The 21,246-nt window shown below is 33.0% G+C and overlaps 1 protein-coding gene across 3 annotated transcripts; it reads left to right on the forward strand.

Annotated features, from left to right (window-relative positions):
• The first annotated feature begins 14 nt into the window (after positions 1–14).
• On the forward strand, positions 15–20,905 carry LOC146530766 (forkhead box protein N3-like). Of its 3 annotated transcripts, none has more exons than XM_085199250.1 (9): positions 15–168; positions 6,095–6,309; positions 8,839–8,936; positions 9,956–10,020; positions 13,420–13,698; positions 14,090–14,164; positions 15,348–15,572; positions 16,247–16,411; positions 16,994–20,905. In XM_085199250.1, exons 2-8 carry the CDS (start codon positions 6,095–6,097, stop codon positions 16,400–16,402), a joined length of 1,113 nt encoding a protein of 370 aa, XP_085055376.1. In that variant the 5' UTR covers positions 15–168; the 3' UTR covers positions 16,403–16,411; positions 16,994–20,905. The 3 variants fall into 3 exon arrangements, with proteins under 3 accessions (XP_085055376.1, XP_085055375.1, XP_085055377.1); XM_085199249.1 differs by lacking the exon at positions 15–168 and adding an exon at positions 414–684; XM_085199251.1 differs by lacking the exon at positions 15–168 and adding an exon at positions 433–684 and having other exon boundaries at positions 15,360–15,572.
• The last annotated feature ends 341 nt before the right edge of the window (positions 20,906–21,246 follow it).

Below are 21,246 nucleotides of genomic sequence, written 5' to 3' on the forward strand. Positions count from 1 at the left end.
GACAAGTATAGATCATATGTTTATTTATGTAGGTTACTCTTTAGTTTATGGTTTGATTGGGTGTTTAAGGTGTTTGTTGAGTGTTGATTTCAAGTACGGAGGCCGCGGAATGCTGTTTATTGTTTTTAATTTCTAATTTGTGCGTAAAACATACATCTCATCTAAAAGGTGAGTTTATATTTATTATAATTCTCCTGAAATATTTACTTTTCTTATAGTAAAAGATCCCTGAATATTTGAAAATATAGTCATTTATAAAAAGACGACGCATTCATATCTATGTGCGCATTTTGGTATTGCTTCCTTGAATAACAACTAATGAATATCACGTTGCGACAGCTTAATATACAAAAAGCGTTTGGTATCGTTTACATGCGGTTCTAAAAATGTGACGGGGCGCATGACGAGCGCAGAGAAGTGGAAGCTGGCGCTCCTTCTAAATATGGAACTAGTGGTACTTGAAGCGAACTAGCAGTACGTTGTACACAGTAGTGGTAGACTAGGGTCCCTCTAATTATGTAATGGTCCTTCAAATTGCGCGTCAGCACGTGCATACGACGTTGCACGCGGCGTTCCACGTAGAAGGTTCAGCGCGCATCGCGCACGCGGTCACACTCTGAAATCCAGTTTCCTAGCAACACGCTGTTGACGCCACTGCTGACCCAATGAATACAAAAACACATGGTAATCATTGTTACATCACACAGACCACGCGTCAGTATTTTCGCATGTTACGTGCTGATAGGTATTTATAATTATCAAGACTACAATTTACAATTCTATCCTCGACTGCTTTTTGTGAACTTTGTGCCTCTCATTGTAAGTATATTTATTTATGAATAAAAATATGTTTTATAACATAATTGTGACCTTCATATTTATTGTCTATTACACAACTTTTCTTAGTTTTTCTTTTTGATAAATAAAAATATGACAGACACTTATTTGGCCTATATTGGTCATCATAACTGAAAGAAAATTATTAATATATATTTCAACCGTAAAATATTCTGCTTCTAAGTAAAAGTATATTTAACTCTAAAATTTTTCTTGCACATTATCAATTTGACTTTGTATATTTGACTGTAATCAAACAATATATAAAGCTGTATCAATATCACTGACTCCAAGGCCACATAATCTCACTATGATAACTAGATGCCAAGATACAAATTAAAGTAACTTTTGTATATTTACATGATATAATCAAAACATAAAAATTTGTAATAATTATTTTATTAATTGCTTTGTTGTGATATACAAGTTAATAAATAAATGCCTTAAGATTAATAAAATAAAATTTTAATAAAGGAAATTTGGAACAGTTTACATAGCTGCCGTATGTATCACTTACTTTCAGCTTTGCCCATATGGCACAGTAAAAATTAACAAGAATAGCACATAATACTTACTAAGTGTCCAAGGTAGAAGTAGAATCTAAACGTAGGTACACTGAGTTAAAGTAAATGATTGGAATCAGAACTTCCTGACGTTGGCACATTCAAACATACATTGATCTGGTTCTTAGTATAAGTATGGATTAATATTGCTACAAGTAGTTTGAAGTTTAAGGTATACATTGAAAAAATTGATAAAATGAAAAATTGTATGAAATATATACATAACTTCATAAGCACTTGAACATTGTGAAAGTTAAACAATAAAAGAGGATATATCTAGGTACCATTACATGCATTTTTTATAGACATGACATATTACTGCAATTTTGGCAATAAAATTGTCTTGTCATTCAAATAATATAAAAAAATTGCTAAAATAAATAATTTTATTTTTGTAATATAGTAAAATGGACTAGTTTCTGTAATTTAATGTTAATATTATTTACTGTTATGGTAATTTTAGTAATAAAATTATTTATTTAATTTACATAAGGAAGTGATCGTAAATCACGCGTCGTCGTATCAAACGCATTCTGTTGGTACTTAGATCCATATAATATTGGATACACGCCATGTCACTTTCTCTCTAGTGGCACCTTGTACAAGAAAATTGCTATAAGTTGTTTTTGTTAAAATTTTACGACTTAATGCTTACAATAAAGCTAAGATTACATTAGTATGGCAGAAGTCGAGGCCAGTCGTGGCGCAAGGGCCCAAAGTATGAATGTAAATGCGACAGGTTGTTGGTTCCATTCCCACTTGAAAAAATTGAATATTTAATATTTCCATTTTCTTCGCTCTGGTGTCGAGGCTGATTTCCTCCATTTAACACGCAATGCTTCCGGAAATCGGCAAAAAATGGGAAACGCAGTGTCTTATCACTAAGTTCTCTCTGCCTATCCTGCTGTGTGCGGAATACACCGTGACGTTAAAAAAAATGGAAGATGTCATTGTATACTACTAATATCACCATATTGCCTGTTGACTACACGAATAGTCTATTTTAATGTCGTGACGAATAATTCTTGTGTGTTTATTATACGTCGTAGTGAGGGATACATGTTGTGCTTGACTCGTGTTTGACTAAATACGGAACAGGAAAAGGGTCCTCTCCTCCTCCCATTAGCACAGTTTCGGCTCGCACGGGATATATTACTTAATAACTGTTAAAATACGAGTATATTACTGACAGCCTCGCGTCTATTTATTTTGTTTTATATTTTATAATGTAATATCATATTTAAGTGTCGTTAAATAATCTATGCGAAGTCATTTTTTAATCATAATTAATGGTTTTAAAATACGTTTCCCCTGATAGTTGGTGTTGGGTAAGTTAAAACCGTACCGTAAATATATTGTTTGCCTGTTAATCTTTTCTTGTCATGACTTTTCTCACTAGTTCCACCTTAGAAGTGACGTAAGCATTGTAAATTCTTATGATCCGGGCAGTTTGGATCCGCAAGATTGACGCAATACAATGAGATTAGTAAATGCCTGTAACATTATATCTATGTATTTTATTTTTTATTTGCTTTACGATATCCTACACATAACTGAGTAAGTAGAGGGAACATGGGAAACTAGTATTAAAACACTTCCGTTCCCCATTTTCCTACGCGTTCTGAAGGCATTGCTGGCTGATTGGCGGAACTCAAAGCCGTAACGTCCATATCAAATAGAGATTTTGGTAGATCGTCAATAATTAATATCTGCCTTACGTTCATTAACGCGTCTCTTATAATTTACTCAAGTATATTGTTGTTTGTTGTTCACGACCATCGATGAGTAATCGCTTATGACAAACTACTTGTAGTACTTGTAAATTTTGATATTCATGATATGTTTATAATCTGTATCGTTCGTTATCACTTTTTTTTCAACTTCACGCTGTATCCCGCATCTAGCTGAGTAAGCAAAGGGGACCTAGTGTTGAGACTAGGAGACTAGAGTTTGCGCCGCGTTTTCAAGGCATTGTGTGTTGAGTAGCAGAATTCATTGGTACCAGAACGTAGAAATGAATATATTAATATTTTGTTTTCTGCCGAGTCTAACAATTCGTTATTATAACATAAGAATATTTTTCTTTCAAATTAGATTCAAAATTATTTTTTAGAATCAAATGTTAGTATGTAATGTAGCGCGACAATTAGGCTCCCAACCTATTCCGAGACGCGTCGTTTAATTTTATCAAACGCTGCCCACGGGCACTGCAGATCCCAGTGCTGCAATATCGTACATCTGCACCAGGCAACTTTATTTTTTTTTAATATTCTGGTCTAAATTATCAAAATGTTTTAAATGTTATACATTTTAATATTTCTATTTTCATCGATCTGGTGACGAGGCAAAGCGTAGAGTTCCAGCACACAATACGCCTACGGAATTCAGCGGAAAATAGGAATCGGAGTGTCTTTAGACTTCCCTTAGGTTCCCTTTTCCTACCATTGCTGACGCTAAAAATATATACATCTTATCTATAAAATAACATCCACTATAATAATTTAAAAGCTGCACTCAGATTTGTACTATATTACATCATAGAAATATAATATTTTAGTGCATAAGTTTACCTTTTCAATGCTAGACTAGACAAATGCTAATAGTTGTCTTTTAGTTTTGCTGAAAGAAGCCTAATGTATAGTGAAGTAACGGCTAGTACTTATATTCTCATAATATATAAAAGTCGGAAATAAATTTATATGGTATTTTATCTCAATATGTAACTCGTAGAAACCCGGCGTTCAATTCCACCACTCAACACGCAATATCTCAAAAAAATCGACGGAAAGTGGGGAAAGACATTCCGTCTTGACACTAGGTTCTCTCTGTCTACCATGCTGTGTGCGGGATACAGCGTGAAGCGGATTTTTTTAACTTGTAGATTGTCTTGTGTTTCTGGATAAGCAGATAGAGAATATGACTACAACGCTGTTTTTTCATCATCTTTTTTAAATTTATTGTGTTATCATAGTAGTTTTATGACAATATCATATTAACCTAGTTTTTAAAGATTTTTATTGCTTAAAACTTAAACTTTGCGACCGTAAACGTGTTTCCAACTCGAGGAAACGAAATATTTAATATTTTCATTCCCTAGCTCTGGTAACCCGCTCTGGTCCCGCCACTCAACACTGAGAACGCAGTGTCTTAGCAATGGGTTCCCAAGTTATCTCTGTCTTCTATGCCATGTGTGTTATGCAGCGTGGAACTAAAAACAACAAAGATTATAAAACGACATTTTTTTTATTGAATAGTAACCTATTTACGATTGTTTCATTACACTTCAATTACACAATGGGGGAAGCAGTTGCTATAGTCATCATAGGATCAATTGGTCTGACACCCGTATTGTATGACATATGAATATATCTATATTGTTATTATTTACATTAATGATTATTTTATATTGGTATTTTTAAGGCCAGTCGTGGCGCAGAAGTGCAATTGTGGCTATAAACGTGACAAGTTGTTGGTTTGAATCCCAAATCGAGGAAATTAAATATTTACTATTTGCCATTTTCTTCGCTTTGGTGTAAAGACAGGGCGCGGCGTTGAGTGCCGCCACTCGCAATGCCTCCAGAATTCGGAGGAAAATGGGTAACGGGGACTTAACACGACGTTACCTCTGCTTTCGCTGATGTGTGCGGGATTCAGCGTGAAGCTGTATTTATACTTCCATTTTGAACCACCTATGATAAGGAAAGTTATTTATTATCAGTGTGTTATATAACGCAGAAAATATCTAAGAGATCTCGATTTAAAAATTGTATTATCAACGTCGCTACAATTTGTGCCAACAACTAGGAATGTCAGTTAGTCGGTCAGTGTGCCGTAAATATAGACAGTTGGAAAATAAATAGTAATTCAAAATGCTCATTTGAAAGAGATTTATATTTAGGATTCCATGGATTTATTTCAGTTCTGTAAACCAAGGTGAGGCAGTGCGCTTTTGTTTTGCAAGTTTTTCTTCAGCTTCACGCTTTATCCCGCATAGAGCAAGTTGGGCTAGGGTACCTTGTGTTAAGACACTCCTTTTCCCATTTTACGCTGAATTTTCAGGGCATTGCATGGTGAAGGGTGGGTTAACGCCGCGCTTTTGACATTGGTTCCAGAGCGATGAAATGAATATATTAATAAATAATAATTCATTACTACGAATAGGGATCGAACCCACAATCGTCGCATTACAGTCACCGCTCGAACCCCTGCGCCACTACGGTTGTTTAGCGATGATACACAAAATTTCAGTAGCGGCGTCTGCTGCTGATCGTTTGTTTATAGATATCGTACCGAGTCTTCCTACTTTTATTTGCTCTATCTAGTATACTAACAGGCGTTTACTATCATATAATTTCATCAAAATATATTCTGCTTTTTGACTTTAGACAAGTTTAATATATTTTTTTTAGAATGCCGGCGTGGCGTGTGTAACTCTATTTATAGACATCGAACGATATTTATTTTTAACTGCCAATTATTGTCGGTGTCCGGTTCACTATTAGTTTTCCTAACAATTTTTCTTCCGTATTTCTGATGACCTACTTTCTAGGGAGAATATTTATTAGTAATAATATCTCTACAATTAAAAGAAGGTAGAGAAAATCTCTACATTCCGCCCACTTAAGGTTCATCGCATCTTAAATAGAGAAACCCAAACCCGCGAATATTTAGTGAAATACTTTATCTAATTTTAGATGGCGCCGATGCGCGGCGAACGCGGGGGCTCTCCAGCTCGAGGAGCCAGGGCTTCCCTACCTTTGCCCCGTCGTCTCATACGACAGATTGCGAGGCACGTGGCCTCCAGTGGTCGGTCTCTCCGTCGCCTTGAAGTGTCCGGACGGATCATAGACAACTTCGACGACCTGGACGACGCCTCTGATGACTCTGATATGGATACGTTACAGCCTGCGTAAGTATCGAATATTCTTATTAGAAATCGACTTTTCCTTGTAATTAAATATTTATTTAAATTTATATTTTTATTTCTTCGCTCTGGTGTCGAGGCAAATTTTCTTAGTTTTAATTTTAACTTTCGAATTTTCCTTATTCAGAAGGTAGATAGGCTTTAATTTTGCGCAGGAATTTCTGCTTCCTTATCATTTTAAATTCATAATATAATTGTAAGCCGTTTTATCTAATTTACACTATTCGTCCGCATCATGCCATCAATCAATGACAAGTGGCCAAAATGCGTAGAGATAATGTTCCTTATCAAAATTTAAAGTAACCGAGTAAGACGGGACCTTGATAAGTTGAAATCGTGATGGATGTCGCTCGGTGGCTGATTGGTCGAGTGTGAGCGTAGGTTTGTAGGTCATAAATGTGGTATGACCTATATATTAAAACTAGCGGACGCGCGCAGCTTCGCTTACGTATTTAGGGGTGAATTCTAATAAACCATGAAACATGTATTCAATGAAATATTTTTAAGACTCTAAATTTCAAATTTTATAAGAATCGGTGGCGATTTAAGAATTTTTCCATACAAACTTTCAACCCCTTATTTGCACCCTTATGGAAAGAATTCTAGAAAACCATGAAACACGTGTTCAATTATATACTTTTAAGAGTCTGAATTTCAAATTTTATAAAAATCGGTGCCGATTTAAATTTTTTTCCATACTAACTTTCAACCCCTATTTCGCCCCTTTAGGGTTAAAATTTTCCAAAATCCCTTCTTAGTGGATGTCCATATTACGAAAGAAAACATCTGTCTAAATTTCAAGTTTCTACCATGAGCGGTTACGGCTGTGCGTGCGTCTTACCTCAGTCAGTGAGGACAAGTCCTTTTATATATATAGATTATATGCTAGCCCTTATCTTCTACATCATTTTTTTTCTGCATTTTCCTCAATTCGAATAAAAAAGAAAGAGATTCGCTGTTTTCTTTTTCGTTTATTTAGAGATGGCTTAACTAACGTCATGCGTTATTCTGTCTGACCAGTAAAATATTGATTTTTTTTTTCCAAATAATAAACCAGGCCAGGCGGAGTAAAATGCGACTAGTTTCGACTCGGGAAGTAAAGTATGTAATATTTTCGTATTCTTCGCGCTCGTGTCGAGGCAAAGCAGGCGTTGAGTTCCGCCACTGAACACACAATGCTTCCAGAATTCAACGATAAATGTCTTACCTCTGGCTACCCTGCTGAGTGCGGGATACAGCGTGACGATAAAAAAATAAACTAACCAAAGTTCTCAATTATTTCATTAATTCAAATAAGGTAATTTAATTACAAATGTATTACAATGATTGAAATGTTAAGGAAAATTTTGTTTGTTATTTGTATTACAAAACGAACGCAGACGTGCAAGTTGTAGTATCTACAATTAAAAATCTAGAGAGCCGGCCAGGCTGACTCAGTTGCCTAGGCGCTATATTTAGCTATAAAACTTCAATCTTTTTAACTTTACTGTCGTTTTTACTATCTAACCGTTGCTAGAATTAAACAGTTTTAAATAAATTTATTATTATTAAAACAAAAACCTCGAATGGAAAAAAATCGCTTCAAAATAATTAAAAACTGAATCTCAACATTTATTTTTGAGCTGTTTCGTTTATTACTTACTCACACAGAATGAACAATACAATGCATGTGCCCCCTCAAGTTCAACTTTGAGGGCAGGCATAGAGGGATGCCGAGTGGTTCGTGCCTACCTTAGAAATTTGACTAACAAAAATTGGGTCTGAAAAAAAAAAACTATAGAAACATATCTATCATAACTTTTCAAAGCTAAAATCCAAATCCTCCCCAGAAAATATATCTAGATAAGCCCGTAAGCCTCTTTTCAGTTCATAAGCAGTCGGAGTTTTTATTTCAATCTATATAATATTTTTTTATTAATCTTGTATTAAAACGTAATAATTGAAAGATTTTCGTATCATTCTCTCGTTACCATGTAATACTTAAGAGTGAAAGTACTATACAACGTAAACATGTTGGACTTGGCAATTGCTTTTGAATGTCTTTTCCTTCCGTTTATTGGAAAGTAATTATTATGTCATTTTAAATTTAAATGGTTTTTTTTTATAACCGAAGGCATATTTAGTATTAATGACAATAAAGTTGTAAGTATTTTGAATATAAAACAAGAAAGTAAATAATTTTTCTGAAAATTACAATTTTTAGGAAATGTCGGCCTGTTCGCGATCGTTGTGATTGGAAATACCACTTAAGATAAATTTTATTTTGAAGTTAAAATGTATTCTAGTTTTTCTGGTTTGATAAGATAAATTGAAGCGTTGGGCCACGCCTCCCCCCAAACACAATTTGTTTAAGGTAACGAAAAGAAGTAGACAGTAGGATTTAGGTTCTCCCTGCTTACGAAAAATTATAACGCTATATATATTTCTTAGATCAAAAAAGGACCTTAAAATAAAATGATAAGAATAAATTTCGAAGTAAGCTACTAGTTTAGTACATGTATGTTTCTCTGTTAGCGTTGCATGCGGCGGCAACGCCGGTAACCTGCCACCTGCGGACCACGACGACGACCTGACCAGCCTCAGTTGGTTGCAAGACAGAAACTTACTCAGAGGTATGTGGAGACTTGAAAATTATAGTTAATATATTTATTATATAAGGATTTCAATATAACATCTATAGCTTTGTATAATAAATTGTAGGTAGAATAAAGTAATTATCTCAAATATACCTATAGTTAATCTAAGCAACGTGACAGCTATATAATATCAACTTGTAAATTTAATTCCACGAAGATTATAAAGTTTACTTAATTAGAGCAAAATGTGTAGAGTGGAGAAAAATTAACTAGAGTCTACCGTAGGTATTGAATCATACTAAATAATTTAGTAATAAAGGATGAAATTAAGAAGAGAATTTTCTAAAATAAACAAACCTCCAAAGCAAATAAGATCCTAAGAATACCCGTTTAATGCAGTTCTAGCATCACTTATTATCTAATGTATGGCATTAGCCTATTTCCAAGTGGAAATTTGCGCAATTTCACACGGTCACGAATCGCAAGTCGCCGGTCACGCGAGCTTTTTATTGTCAAACGTTTTATGTCGCGTGTATTGCTTTGAAGAAGATATTAGTTGCGAAATAGGTAATTCCTCATATTATAACATTTATAGGAAATAATTGTTTTAGATACAGGTTGTCGAGATTTGCATTGAATAATGTGTGTCTAGAACAGTGGTTCCCAAGCAGTGGTCCACGGGCAACCAGTAATCCGCAGAAGCCTAGAAATAATCCGCTAACAATTTTAATATTAGTGCGGTGAGGCGTCGGACGTGGAAACGCTCACTTCATAAATAAATATTTCATTTCCTCTAGTGAGGATCGAACTCACAACCGTCACGTTACAGTCACACCCTTGTGCCGGCTGCGCCACGACAGCCCCAAAATTAAAATTTGGGTTTCATTATCACAGTTTTTATTGATTGTACCTACAGAGTGGTCCCTGCTAGCAATATTGATATAAAAGTGGTCCTTGAGTTAGAAAAGGTTGGGAATCTCTGGTCTAGAGCTATCAGTTTTTCTTAGTGTTAGGTTGTTCTATATTGTTTCCTTATAAAATATTTACTATTTCAGGTATAAATCTAACAAAAGGCGATATGGAAGACAGTAAAATAATAAGCAGTCATGTTATAGTAAAGGTATGTCGTATTATTTTGGATGTCGTCGTTCTTTTCTTTAAATAAGTTGTTTTATACCTATTTGGAAATTAATAAATATTTTAGCAAATAAAATAACTACTGCAATTCGTGTACGCAACTACAATAGATTTAAAATCATGAATAACGCAATTTTTTTTAGACAACCATTATAAATATCTCTCCGCTTTCTCTCTCTCTCTCTCTATTTCCATAAAGTGAACAAAATGAAAAATTATAACTAGAATTTATTATATAATATTTATAGAAAGAAATTATAACAAGATAATGTGCAATAAACTTTTCATATATGAATAATGCGTACGTAAATAAGATCCAACTTAAATATTATGTTAATTAACTTATTAACTCCGTGAAATATTATTCGGAAACAATGGACAACCTCCAATCTAAATTTTAATAAGAATTTTATTACTGAAATATTATAATTATTTCATATACATCACATAAGTAATAAATGTCTGTTTCGTTTTCTTACGGGTTATGATATTGTGGTTTTTTAATTTGGTTGTTGACATTGAAAAGTAATAATGCTTTATTGTGATATGTTTTATTGCAAGGAAATCTTACTAGTATGTGAATTTAATGTGGACAGTACATAACAGTGTTTGAGCCTTTCCATCACTTTGTGCTGATGATATCTTTCTGGGATATAGATAGATTATTTATATGATGAACCTACCACGGCTTTTTCAAATAGCACTAAGAAGTAATTTTGGATATTGTAGTTTTTTATAATATTGTTCTTTTCAAAGATTGAATGTGTAATATGTTAGTTATAGTATTAGCTAGTAAAAAATAAAATGGTTATTGATTTTTAGAGACTAAGTTAGTTAGTAAGTAAAATATAGCGAGCGAATCGTATATTATAAATGAATTATTAAACATTCTGAATAATATTTGAAACTACTAATATTGCCTACACATTGTAGGTACACGTATCGATTTTGCAATTTAGGTGAAATAAATATGTGCTTTAATAGATAAAATTGCCATTTGTCCATTATATAAACAAATATCGATAAAACAGCCAAAACTACACCATTGAACTTGACCTTCCCAGTTCATAATAGCGTACGTTTTCTGTGTCGTATTATAGTCGTATAAATTGCAAAGTAACGCAGTAACAATAGTATTATAGCTTGGTAGTCTCGACGGCTTGTTGTTAAATCAATATACTTACTTACTGCCAACCGTTCCGCAAAAACATGTGACCGAAGCAAGATTAAGCAAGATTTGTTGACTTTTTAAGAATTTCTGTAGAAAATTGTATTATTATAATAGATATAGTAAGGAAATATGTCTCGCTTAATTTGCAATGCCTCGAGAATTTCGCGGAATTAATTAAGTGTTTTAACACTATGTTTTAACTTCTTTAGGTTCACTCTGCCCCCTTCCATGTGCGAGATATAGCGTGATTAAAAAGTATATGTATAATAATCTTTAGGTAGTAGGTCACTTTGGCAGGTCTATTGGATAGTTAGCGCGTCTGCCAGCTGAGACATGATTATATATAGGCTTATTATACTATATTGTATTGTAAAAATGTAAATTCGTTTTTTATGGTATCTTCATAATAAATATTATTTTATTTATTATGACTTACAACATTATATCCAAATTTACGTTTCACAAAAAAAAAAATGTGATGATATTTACATTTTGTATTGTTTTTTTATAAATCAAATAAATTCCAATCATTTTTATTCCATTATAAAATTCTAACGTTTACAAGAGTCCGTTATACGTTTTTAAAGATAATATTGTAAAAAGTTAAATGCGCAATGAATAATTTATTTGTTTATTACGAAACAAAAAAACGCACCGACGCGACGTCTCACCTCGTTTTGTATATATTTATACAAGTGATTTACTCGTAATATATATTTAAGTATATATTTTTTTAGCTTTACGCTTTATCTTGCACTTATCGTGGTAGGAGCAGAGGGGACGTAGTATTACGACACACCGTTTTCCATTTTCCACCGAATTCTTGGGGCATTGTGTGTTGACAGGCGGAAACCAACGCCGCGCTTAGCCTCGTTACTAGAGCAAACAAATGAAAATATCAAATACTAGCGGCCCGCTCGCGGTTTCACCCGCGTGAACTATGTTATTATTAATTTCTGTATCCATGGCTATGTCCTAGTGACGTCTATGCAAAATTTGAGACTCCTAGCATTTGTAGTAACGAAGTTTCATACGAACTTTCGACCCCAAAAACAACCCCTTAGAAGTCGAATATTGTAAATTCCCGTCTTAGCGAGCACCTACGTCCTATAAATAACTCCTATGCAAAATTTGAGATTTCTAGCACTTGTAGTTTCTGAGAGTAAATGACCTTTCGATTTTATATGTATAGATTTAATTTCGTCAAGTCAAAGAAATCAAACTCACAACCTGTCGCACGCTTGCCTCAACTAAGCACTAAGTATATATAACATATATCTATGTAAGATTACGTAAAGTCGTTGTTTTTAACGTAACTCGTCTCTACAAACGCTAAACACTTAAATATATTTTATCAGCTTCCTCTACAATTTATCTTATATTCTTTATCTTAAGTTGTCACTCGCAATAGCCATCAAAAGGTTGTTTTATTACGATTTTAATAATATTATTAATTATACTTAAATAGTTTATGTGTTGTTATATTTTGTTTATTTTGACATTAATAATAATAATATAATTATTTAAATTGCACGAAATACTTTTCGATTCCGATATTACACTTTCCGATGAATTCTTGAGGCAATTTTGAGCTTGTTGAGTGGGAATCGAATCAACAACCACCGCCTTTACAGTTACATGCCTGTGCCTCTACGCCATAACGGTTTCGGAAGGTTTATTCAAATACACAAGTTTTACCAAAAAGTGATATTTTAAGATCCATTTTAAATAGAAATCATGTATAATATAAATTAAATTATATAATACATTGTGTATAAATAATTAATGTGTAATTTTTAACGCAATAAAATGCTTCAGATATGAAAACATAATTAATTTAATTAGCAGCAAGCAGTTGTAGGTCACGGGTATAGAAATAAAATTCGACTGTCACAGCCAATTAGATAACTAAGACCTGACCGCTATCAATCGTGAATGTGGCAGGAACGTGACTAATATATTTTGCGTTATTTTAATTTAAAATATTACTCAAAATTAAATTATCATAAATAATATAATATTTTAAGATATTACTATTTATGAAATAGCGTCCTTTCTTTCACCAAATAATCATTCTATGTGATATTTTTTTAGAGAATTAAGTTTAAAAAAATATATACTTTCTAAAAACTTTATAAAGATTTGGTTGGCCGTAATAAAAATGTAAATTAGTTAGGTATAGCGTATTCATTTATAATTTTTTTTTTTCAGAACGAATCCAAAACGCCACCGCCAATATGTCGCGTGCCCTCCCCTCCCCGCACCCCCTGCAAGGCTCCCCCCTCCCCACCCGCGAACACACATACAAAACCCCCCTATTCCTTCTCCTGCCTAATCTTTATGGCCATAGAAGCGGCCCCAGCGAGAGCTTTACCCGTAAAGGAAATATATGCTTGGATTGTAAGACACTTCCCATACTTCAAACACGCACCGCAAGGCTGGAAGAACAGTGTCAGACACAATTTGTCACTAAATAAATGTTTTCACAAGGTAATGTTTATTATACATACATACATAGCTTCACGCTTTATCCCTAGCGGGGTAGTCAGAGAGAACGGAGCGCCAAATGCTACGGTCTCTACACACCTATTTCGCCTCGTCCACTGTCATAAACCTCTTCATACATGCCCTCTGGAGGGTCCACATTCTTTTTACGTGATCTTCCTCCAGTATCTTTGATTCTGTGTTTTCGAAGGTCAACAGACGTCTCCCCCTAACTCTCCTTCCTTTACTACTTTTCCGTCATAAATCTTTTTTTGCCATTTTTTGCCACTCCCATATCACTTTGTTTCACTCCTTTATTATAAGCTGTTCTTTTTTTATATTTGTATGGTAAACTCATTTTTTATTAAATTGAGGTATTGCTTTTTTTTCTTTTTAGGTGGCAGCAGCACCAGGCTTAGGCAAAGGGTCGTTATGGACGGTCGATCCACAACATCGTTCAACGTTATTACAGGTTGGTTTAACTTTTGTTATTTATAGGCATACTATATTAGTACTAATATAATAAAGCGGAAGAGTTTGTTTGTTTGTTTGTTTGTTTGAACGCTAAGATCTCTGGATCTACTGGTCCGATTTACATTGTTTTTGTTTTGTATGAAAGCTGCATTCTTCAGAAGTGCTATAGGCTATATAACATTACATTACACATATATACTAATATATTTTAAAGTACTTTCTAATTTGACATGCAATTTATTCTGCCATATTAATAACAACCGTCGCGTCGCTAAGCAACCGTTACTGCGACATTTTGATATTCATCCTTATGAAAATAAATATAATAGTCACTTTTAACATTTTATCTAGATTGAAATTACAGTTTACTGTATAACATTCTAATAAATAATTAAGGAGATGTCACTGATTCGAAATGACCTAGCATTTGGGCGGCATAGTATGAGTATGACCGACGCGAAAATATTCTTATAGTTCAAGCAGGCGTAGCCGCGTCCGGGTCCACTAGTATTAGTATAAACTTATGTTTTTCTTAATTTTATCATAATTAATTATATAATAATACAAAACTTAAATGAAACAGTAGTAGGACATTAGCAAAAATAGAACGAAAGATTGCGATAACACTCGCTTGTGTCAATATGAACCATGAAAATGCAAAAGATTAAAATGGTAAGATAACAGACTTATTTCATCGACGCCAGATAAATTATTGCGAAATACTCGACGAAAACCTATTATGTTATATGTTGCTAATTGTATTAATAAAAAGGTATCATAGTTATCTTTATGTATCTAACTAGGAAATCATGAGAATTAAGTAATAAGTGTGCGATTAATGCTTATTTAACGAAAATAATTTTATTTTTCTCAAAGAAAATCGAACCTACAACCGCCAAGTTTACTTTTAACACTTCTCAAAGCCTTCGCCTCTGTGGTAAATGGAAATAACCAAGAATAAATGATATATCCTCGGCTTAGAGGGTAAACCTGTTAACAGCTTATTAAGCAAACATATTATACATAATATTACCAGAAGGTTTTACCATTTCAAAAATTGATTTATAATATATGAAATAAACTAAAAGTCAATTTGTTATATTTTTATATTTTATTTATTTTATTAGTATAGAAGTATATCATATGTATAATAATTTAACAATAACAATATAACTGTAAAGCGTTGTCCACAGGCGTTTGGCCGACAGCCTGTGCCGCCAGTAGAAGCAGAGACGACGGAAGTGGCCGAAGTCGGCAAGAACGCGCCCGACCCGCAGCTGTTCCCGTACCTGGCTCGCCGACTGGCCGACACACGGTCTCCGCCGGGCGCCGCGCCTGGAGCTGATGAGTACCTAGCGGCGGCTACTGTGCTGGCTATGAAGTATGGGCCGGCTGTACTTGATCAGGTAATTTTTTTTTCTTATTTTATTAAATACTAGAGTAATTATGATTTACAGGTGGATTTCGGAATTACTTTTAAGATATGAGATTTGATAGATTTAAGTAATATTGTATATAGAATTTGTAAATTGTAATTCTGATCATCTGAAACATAGAATTACTTAGCAGTTACCTACCCTGCCCATATGAAACCGTCTGATCTTAGTGGGACCCACTGTTATACGTGATACGGTGCTGAGGATTCTTTTGAAAGTACATATACACGACGGCCAGATCAGACGTAATATAAGTTCTTAATATATTTTCTCCCTCTGTATTGCGAAGATCGTATCCAAACCCCTGAAGACACGTTTATACGCCTTTGCTTTAGCGACCTGACCGTTGACCGTTTACGTTCCCCCAACTAAGATTACTTCGGTAGACTGTATAGCAAGTAGAACCTGTACATACTGCTCCCAGAATAAGTTATTTTTGTCTGCGCTACGTTATGTACGCTAAATTTGTAGTAACACTTTTAATCAGCACCCTTACCCGCATCAAGCCATCGTAGTGACGATTAACTTTAAGAAACCCATCCTATCTGGGTGGGTGTCCGGGATCGTGTACCTGTATACCCAAGAACAAACATAGGATAGATATTAGTCAGGGCACCTTTTAAATAATTCTCTCTATGTAACAGCTCCCGCCCGAAGCCCACCTGGTGATATCGCGTTGCGCGCGAGACGAGCACTCCTATGGGCGCAGTGGCTGCGAGGAGCGGCGCACGGCCGAGGCGCTGCTCAACCTGGCCGGCGTCACGCCCCCGCAGGCCGCCGCCGCGCCCGCGCACAGCTAGCGCGCACAGGTGCGTGCACATACAGACACACATATACGTACCCCATACACACTTATCCTGTTGATACAAGAATACACACACATCGCAGGCAGGTGCACATAAACGTTTTAATTACACTACATTTAGGCATATACATTTTTATGCAGGCACACACTCGCACGTATATATATAATAACGCACGCATTAGTAACTTTCGAGTACGCACACCTTTACGCAATTAACAAACACATACACACAATTTCTACCTCAATGTGTACATTAAAACATACTTAGTGAGACCTATGTACATAGTAGTTCAATATATTTTTGAAACTTTAATTTTATCATACAAATGGCAGGAATGCTTTTCATTCCTTTCTTAATTAAATTAAATATAAAGAGCTAAATAATATAAAATTACTTACGTACAGTACGTGAGGGACGAGGTTTCGCATCACTACGGTCCCTCTGCCTAAACTGCTATATGCAGAATAAAGCGTAAAGTTTAAAAAGAGTAATTATTTATATACATAATTTATACTATTAGAAGTAACAAGAAAATAAAATACAAATAGCGCTTTAAATGCTAAAATTCAAAACTAAACATTTCAGGGGGGCATTGGTTGTTGACGTTTCAGACTACCCGGTAGTGAAGATCGGGTATACGCTGAGAAAGGAAACATCAAGTGTAAGTCTTCCCAAGTAATGCTTCTCACCACAAACAAATAACATTATATTATATAATACTACCGACTAGTACTTTATGTACATTTAAAATTTACAACTACCCTCTATTATTTATTCCTATCGAGATATGCATATTATAGTAAATTAATATAATATAATATAATAAATAGCATTGTTCTGTGTGTACTGCTCAAATGTTTAATTTTTTATATATCTAAGTTATGTATGTATATACTTTATAGTGAAAACCTGCGGGCAAAGCCCCTTCGACATATATATGTGCGTTCCTAGAACAAAAATAACATAAAATTTGCTCGAAATCGTCTATTTGTGTAGTCATAGACAAAAGTTTACCATTCTCTAGTCCAATAAAGACAACACTAACTTTCAGTACACAGATGTCTATGGTATTTAAATTATGTAAATTAATATGAAATATCACGCTATCATAGATTAAGTCTCACTTCTTAGTTAAGAACTGACTATCTCCATTCTACTTTTTATATACATCACATTAGTATTTCTTACTTTTTAGAGGCCATTCATTAATAACGTCACACACATTTTCATGACTCTTTCTACTTTTGCGTGTAACTTTACATATTTTGCAATTTTTCACCAAAAAGTTATTAAATAAAAACACCAATTCGGAAATTTATTTTCGTTTATGGAAATTTCGTGTTTTACTCGTTATTACATTTTATAGTCACATAACGAAATTTAAAACTCCCCTTTCCTCCCCCTATGTGTGACGTAATTTATAGATGGTCCTTTATATGTTCGTCCGTTAGAAATTTAAAGCTTAAAATGTCTCTTTCGTCTAGCCTTGAGTTTTCGTGATATATAAAAATTTTCTATTGAGCAATACAAGCCAAGCGTTTCCTCTTCTAAACTAAATATTATAAACATATGTAGTCAAATTCTTAAATATCTTTTAATAAATTAACTAAAATTAAAAGAAATTAGAAAATATTAGTAATAGATGTGATACATAACATATTTAAAGAATGGAATAGTTAAATAGTTAATACCCCGCATTTAGGTTCCCATTTACTATTTAGAACATTCATTATAATAAGAAAACTATTGAAATAAGCAAAGTTGTTGTATTTCCGTGTGCTTAAATTTAATAAAATGCCAGTGTTGCCAACGTGCAAGAACGGAAACGGAAATATAGCATAGGTTTAAGTTAATATAATTTATTTCGCTTAAAAAACGACTTTTATATAGTAATAATATACTAAAGTGAGCAATTCAATGCGTGTTATGTGATCTAAGCGCAATGCATATCTTGTATTTCATTATTACCAGTTATCTTGTATTTCATTATTACATGATTGTTTTACTGAATAAGATAAATTGCTAACACCTTTTTTTACTTGAGATAATTATTAAAAGTAATTGATCATCAATTTTGGTAACAAATTCGTATAAAAACTATGTGGAATCTTTGTATTTGATTTTCTGGTTCAGGGTGATATGAAATAATTTTTAAAATAAAAGAAGTTAGCAATTTAGAATATTTTGTCGATGATATTGCTGTGACATTAAATAGAAATCATATCAATACAATCCAAAGCGATTATTATGGGTTGTGCTTCTACAACACTTAATGAAATCTTTACATTTTCAATATTTCTCCATATTTTTAATTTAAATAGCAGTTTATTAATCAACTTAATAATATTTAATGTCACAGTAAAATATAAGAATACTCATGAAACATTATAGGAGTAGAATTGATAGTTTAAATAAAAAATATATATCAGATCTTCTCCTATGATACGTCTTGCCTAATAACAGAATAAAGCAATACAGTGTTTATTTGAAAAGTGATAATTCAACCATAATAGTTTAATATTATTATTAATTATAAGATATTAGCTGTAAGCAAGCGGGTTTTGTGTTCATGACTTTGTGATCTATCGACTATCATTGCTTAAAATTTAGAAACTAAAGTTTCCTATAATGTCTTGCATATGATTAAAATAAAATATATCTTAACACCAATTAATATAAATTTATTGGAATTTTTAAATTTAATTCTGTCATAATATAATTTTTAATTTATTTTCTTAATAGGCTTTACTTTATTTAAGACTCAGTCGATATTGAATTTTAATAAGTAATATATTACATATTTTTGAGAACTAAATTTATAAGATGATCATAAAGTGCCTATTGTATGTGTTGCCAGTTTTAATGTGGTTTATTACTTTTAATTATTCAATGTTAAAATTTATTTTAATTGCTAATTTTCATCTACATTTTAAAATGCAAGCGATACATGGTAGAGAAAAATTGTTAATGAATATTATATCAACAATGTTAAACATATTGGAATTGCCTTTAATTTATTATATGAAAGAAATGAAGAATATTCTGGAAATTATTCGATATTTCAATTGTGTGGCTTCGTTTTGGTGTTTAGTGTAATTAAAGAAAGTTCTCTAGACTGAGCCATGACTGATTTGTAAAGCAATATTATTTATTAGAAAATAAAATTTGCGTTTTATTCTAAATGCAATATATAAAATTTTATTCTATCTATTCTTTGAAACTCTTTGATTGCAAGACATTACGTTGTTTCGTATTTGAATAGATGTCCTACACTAATGTTCGCTGCGTGCCAAATTATAATAAAAAAAAATAGTAAACTTTACCATAAACGAGCAAATCCAAATAAAAATATGTACCATAAATGTGAGCGTATTTATAAAAAGAATATATAACACATAGTTAGATTAGGCGATAAGTGATATTATAAATATATAATTTAATGCTAAATTAAATACATACATTTATGCTGTATTTAGAAGCGTCTTCCATCTTACTCATGATCTATTAGATAAGTGCGGTCGCGGTGACGTCAGTGATGCGATTCGACATCGATACTGGATCACTCCAATCGATACGTGATCGATTTAAAATATCGATACTAATCGATGGATTTACTTGCTGTGTTTTATTACGGGTTATTGTTTCGACATTATCGCGACCGTCACCTCACTAGCCTTTCTTTTGGTGGTATAAATGTGTAGTTAAAATTTTACAGCAATAATTAGTACCTAATGTAGGACTTGGCTGGTAGATGCTACGTGTATAATTGTGTGATACATTGCGATTTATTTACTAATAAGTGGTATATTATAAATGTAATATGGTTTCCAATAACACCGCGTAGTTTATTTAATAAACAAAGTTCAAACTGTCGAGCGGCAAGCTCAGTATTGGTGTAGCAATGTGATCGAAATTACCCGAGTTATATCGATATGATATTAAAATTGTTGCGGCTCATACTTTATCGGTTATAATTTATCGATTAATTTATTATAATTAGTTTGTAAGTTGTTATCGATTTTTTTTTGTATTAATCGGATTGTAAAACGATTCTTTCCAACTAGTTTTTTTTTTTGGTATTGGTTTGTTTTGTTTGATTGAGATGATCGTTTTATATATGTTTTATTTGCGGCGTTTCTCATGTTTATTGTGGTTTAAAGTGAAACTTTTTTCTTGTGATTTTTCCTATTAATAATAATCAAAAATAATGAAATTAATATAAATTATTAATATTTAAAAGGTCTCCTTATTAATGTATTAAAATGTAGAACATTTTTGTTTCACACAATCATATGGGGGACGTCGTTTTAGCTGAAATTTCAATACCAAATGGTATATCAAGTTGGTAAATGTAAAATGATTGTTGTTGTTATATTTAGTGCGGCTTGCAAACATTATTATAGCTATTGTTGAGAGTTATGCCAAAATTTTTATTTGTTCTAAAATATTTTGTCTGTACATATCCATTTAATAAATTATGTACTGAAGATCAATAAGGTGTTTTATTCATATCCTGATTTATTTTAATTATTATTAATTACTGCCGCCCAGTAGTGTGGGAGGGGCGTTATTTGTTATTAATTTTATTAATAACTAGTGGACCCGGACGCGGCTACGCCTGGTTGAAATATAAGAATATTTATTAAATATTATATAATATATTTATTTTTATAAGGATGAATATCAATACCATATAAGTTCATTTTGGGTGACGTTTTCTTAAAACAACAAAGAAACTTTGCAAACCGGTGCTTAGCAACGACGGTTGTTGTTAACATGGCAGAATAAATTGCATGTCAAATTAGAAAGTATTTTAATTTATTAGTACATATGTGTAT

This window comes from Heliconius melpomene, chromosome 16 (genome assembly GCF_056956725.1).
Source record: "Heliconius melpomene rosina isolate 202511_hmr_F chromosome 16, ASM5695672v1, whole genome shotgun sequence".
In the NCBI taxonomy this organism is placed as follows: domain Eukaryota; kingdom Metazoa; phylum Arthropoda; class Insecta; order Lepidoptera; family Nymphalidae; genus Heliconius; species Heliconius melpomene.

Coding starts and splice junctions, on each gene's coding strand:
- LOC146530766 (XM_085199249.1), top strand. Junction 8,937..9,955: donor AGACAGAAACTTACTCAGAG/GTATGTGGAGAC, acceptor TTACTATTTCAG/GTATAAATCTAACAAAAGGC. Junction 13,699..14,089: donor TAAATAAATGTTTTCACAAG/GTAATGTTTATT, acceptor TTTTCTTTTTAG/GTGGCAGCAGCACCAGGCTT.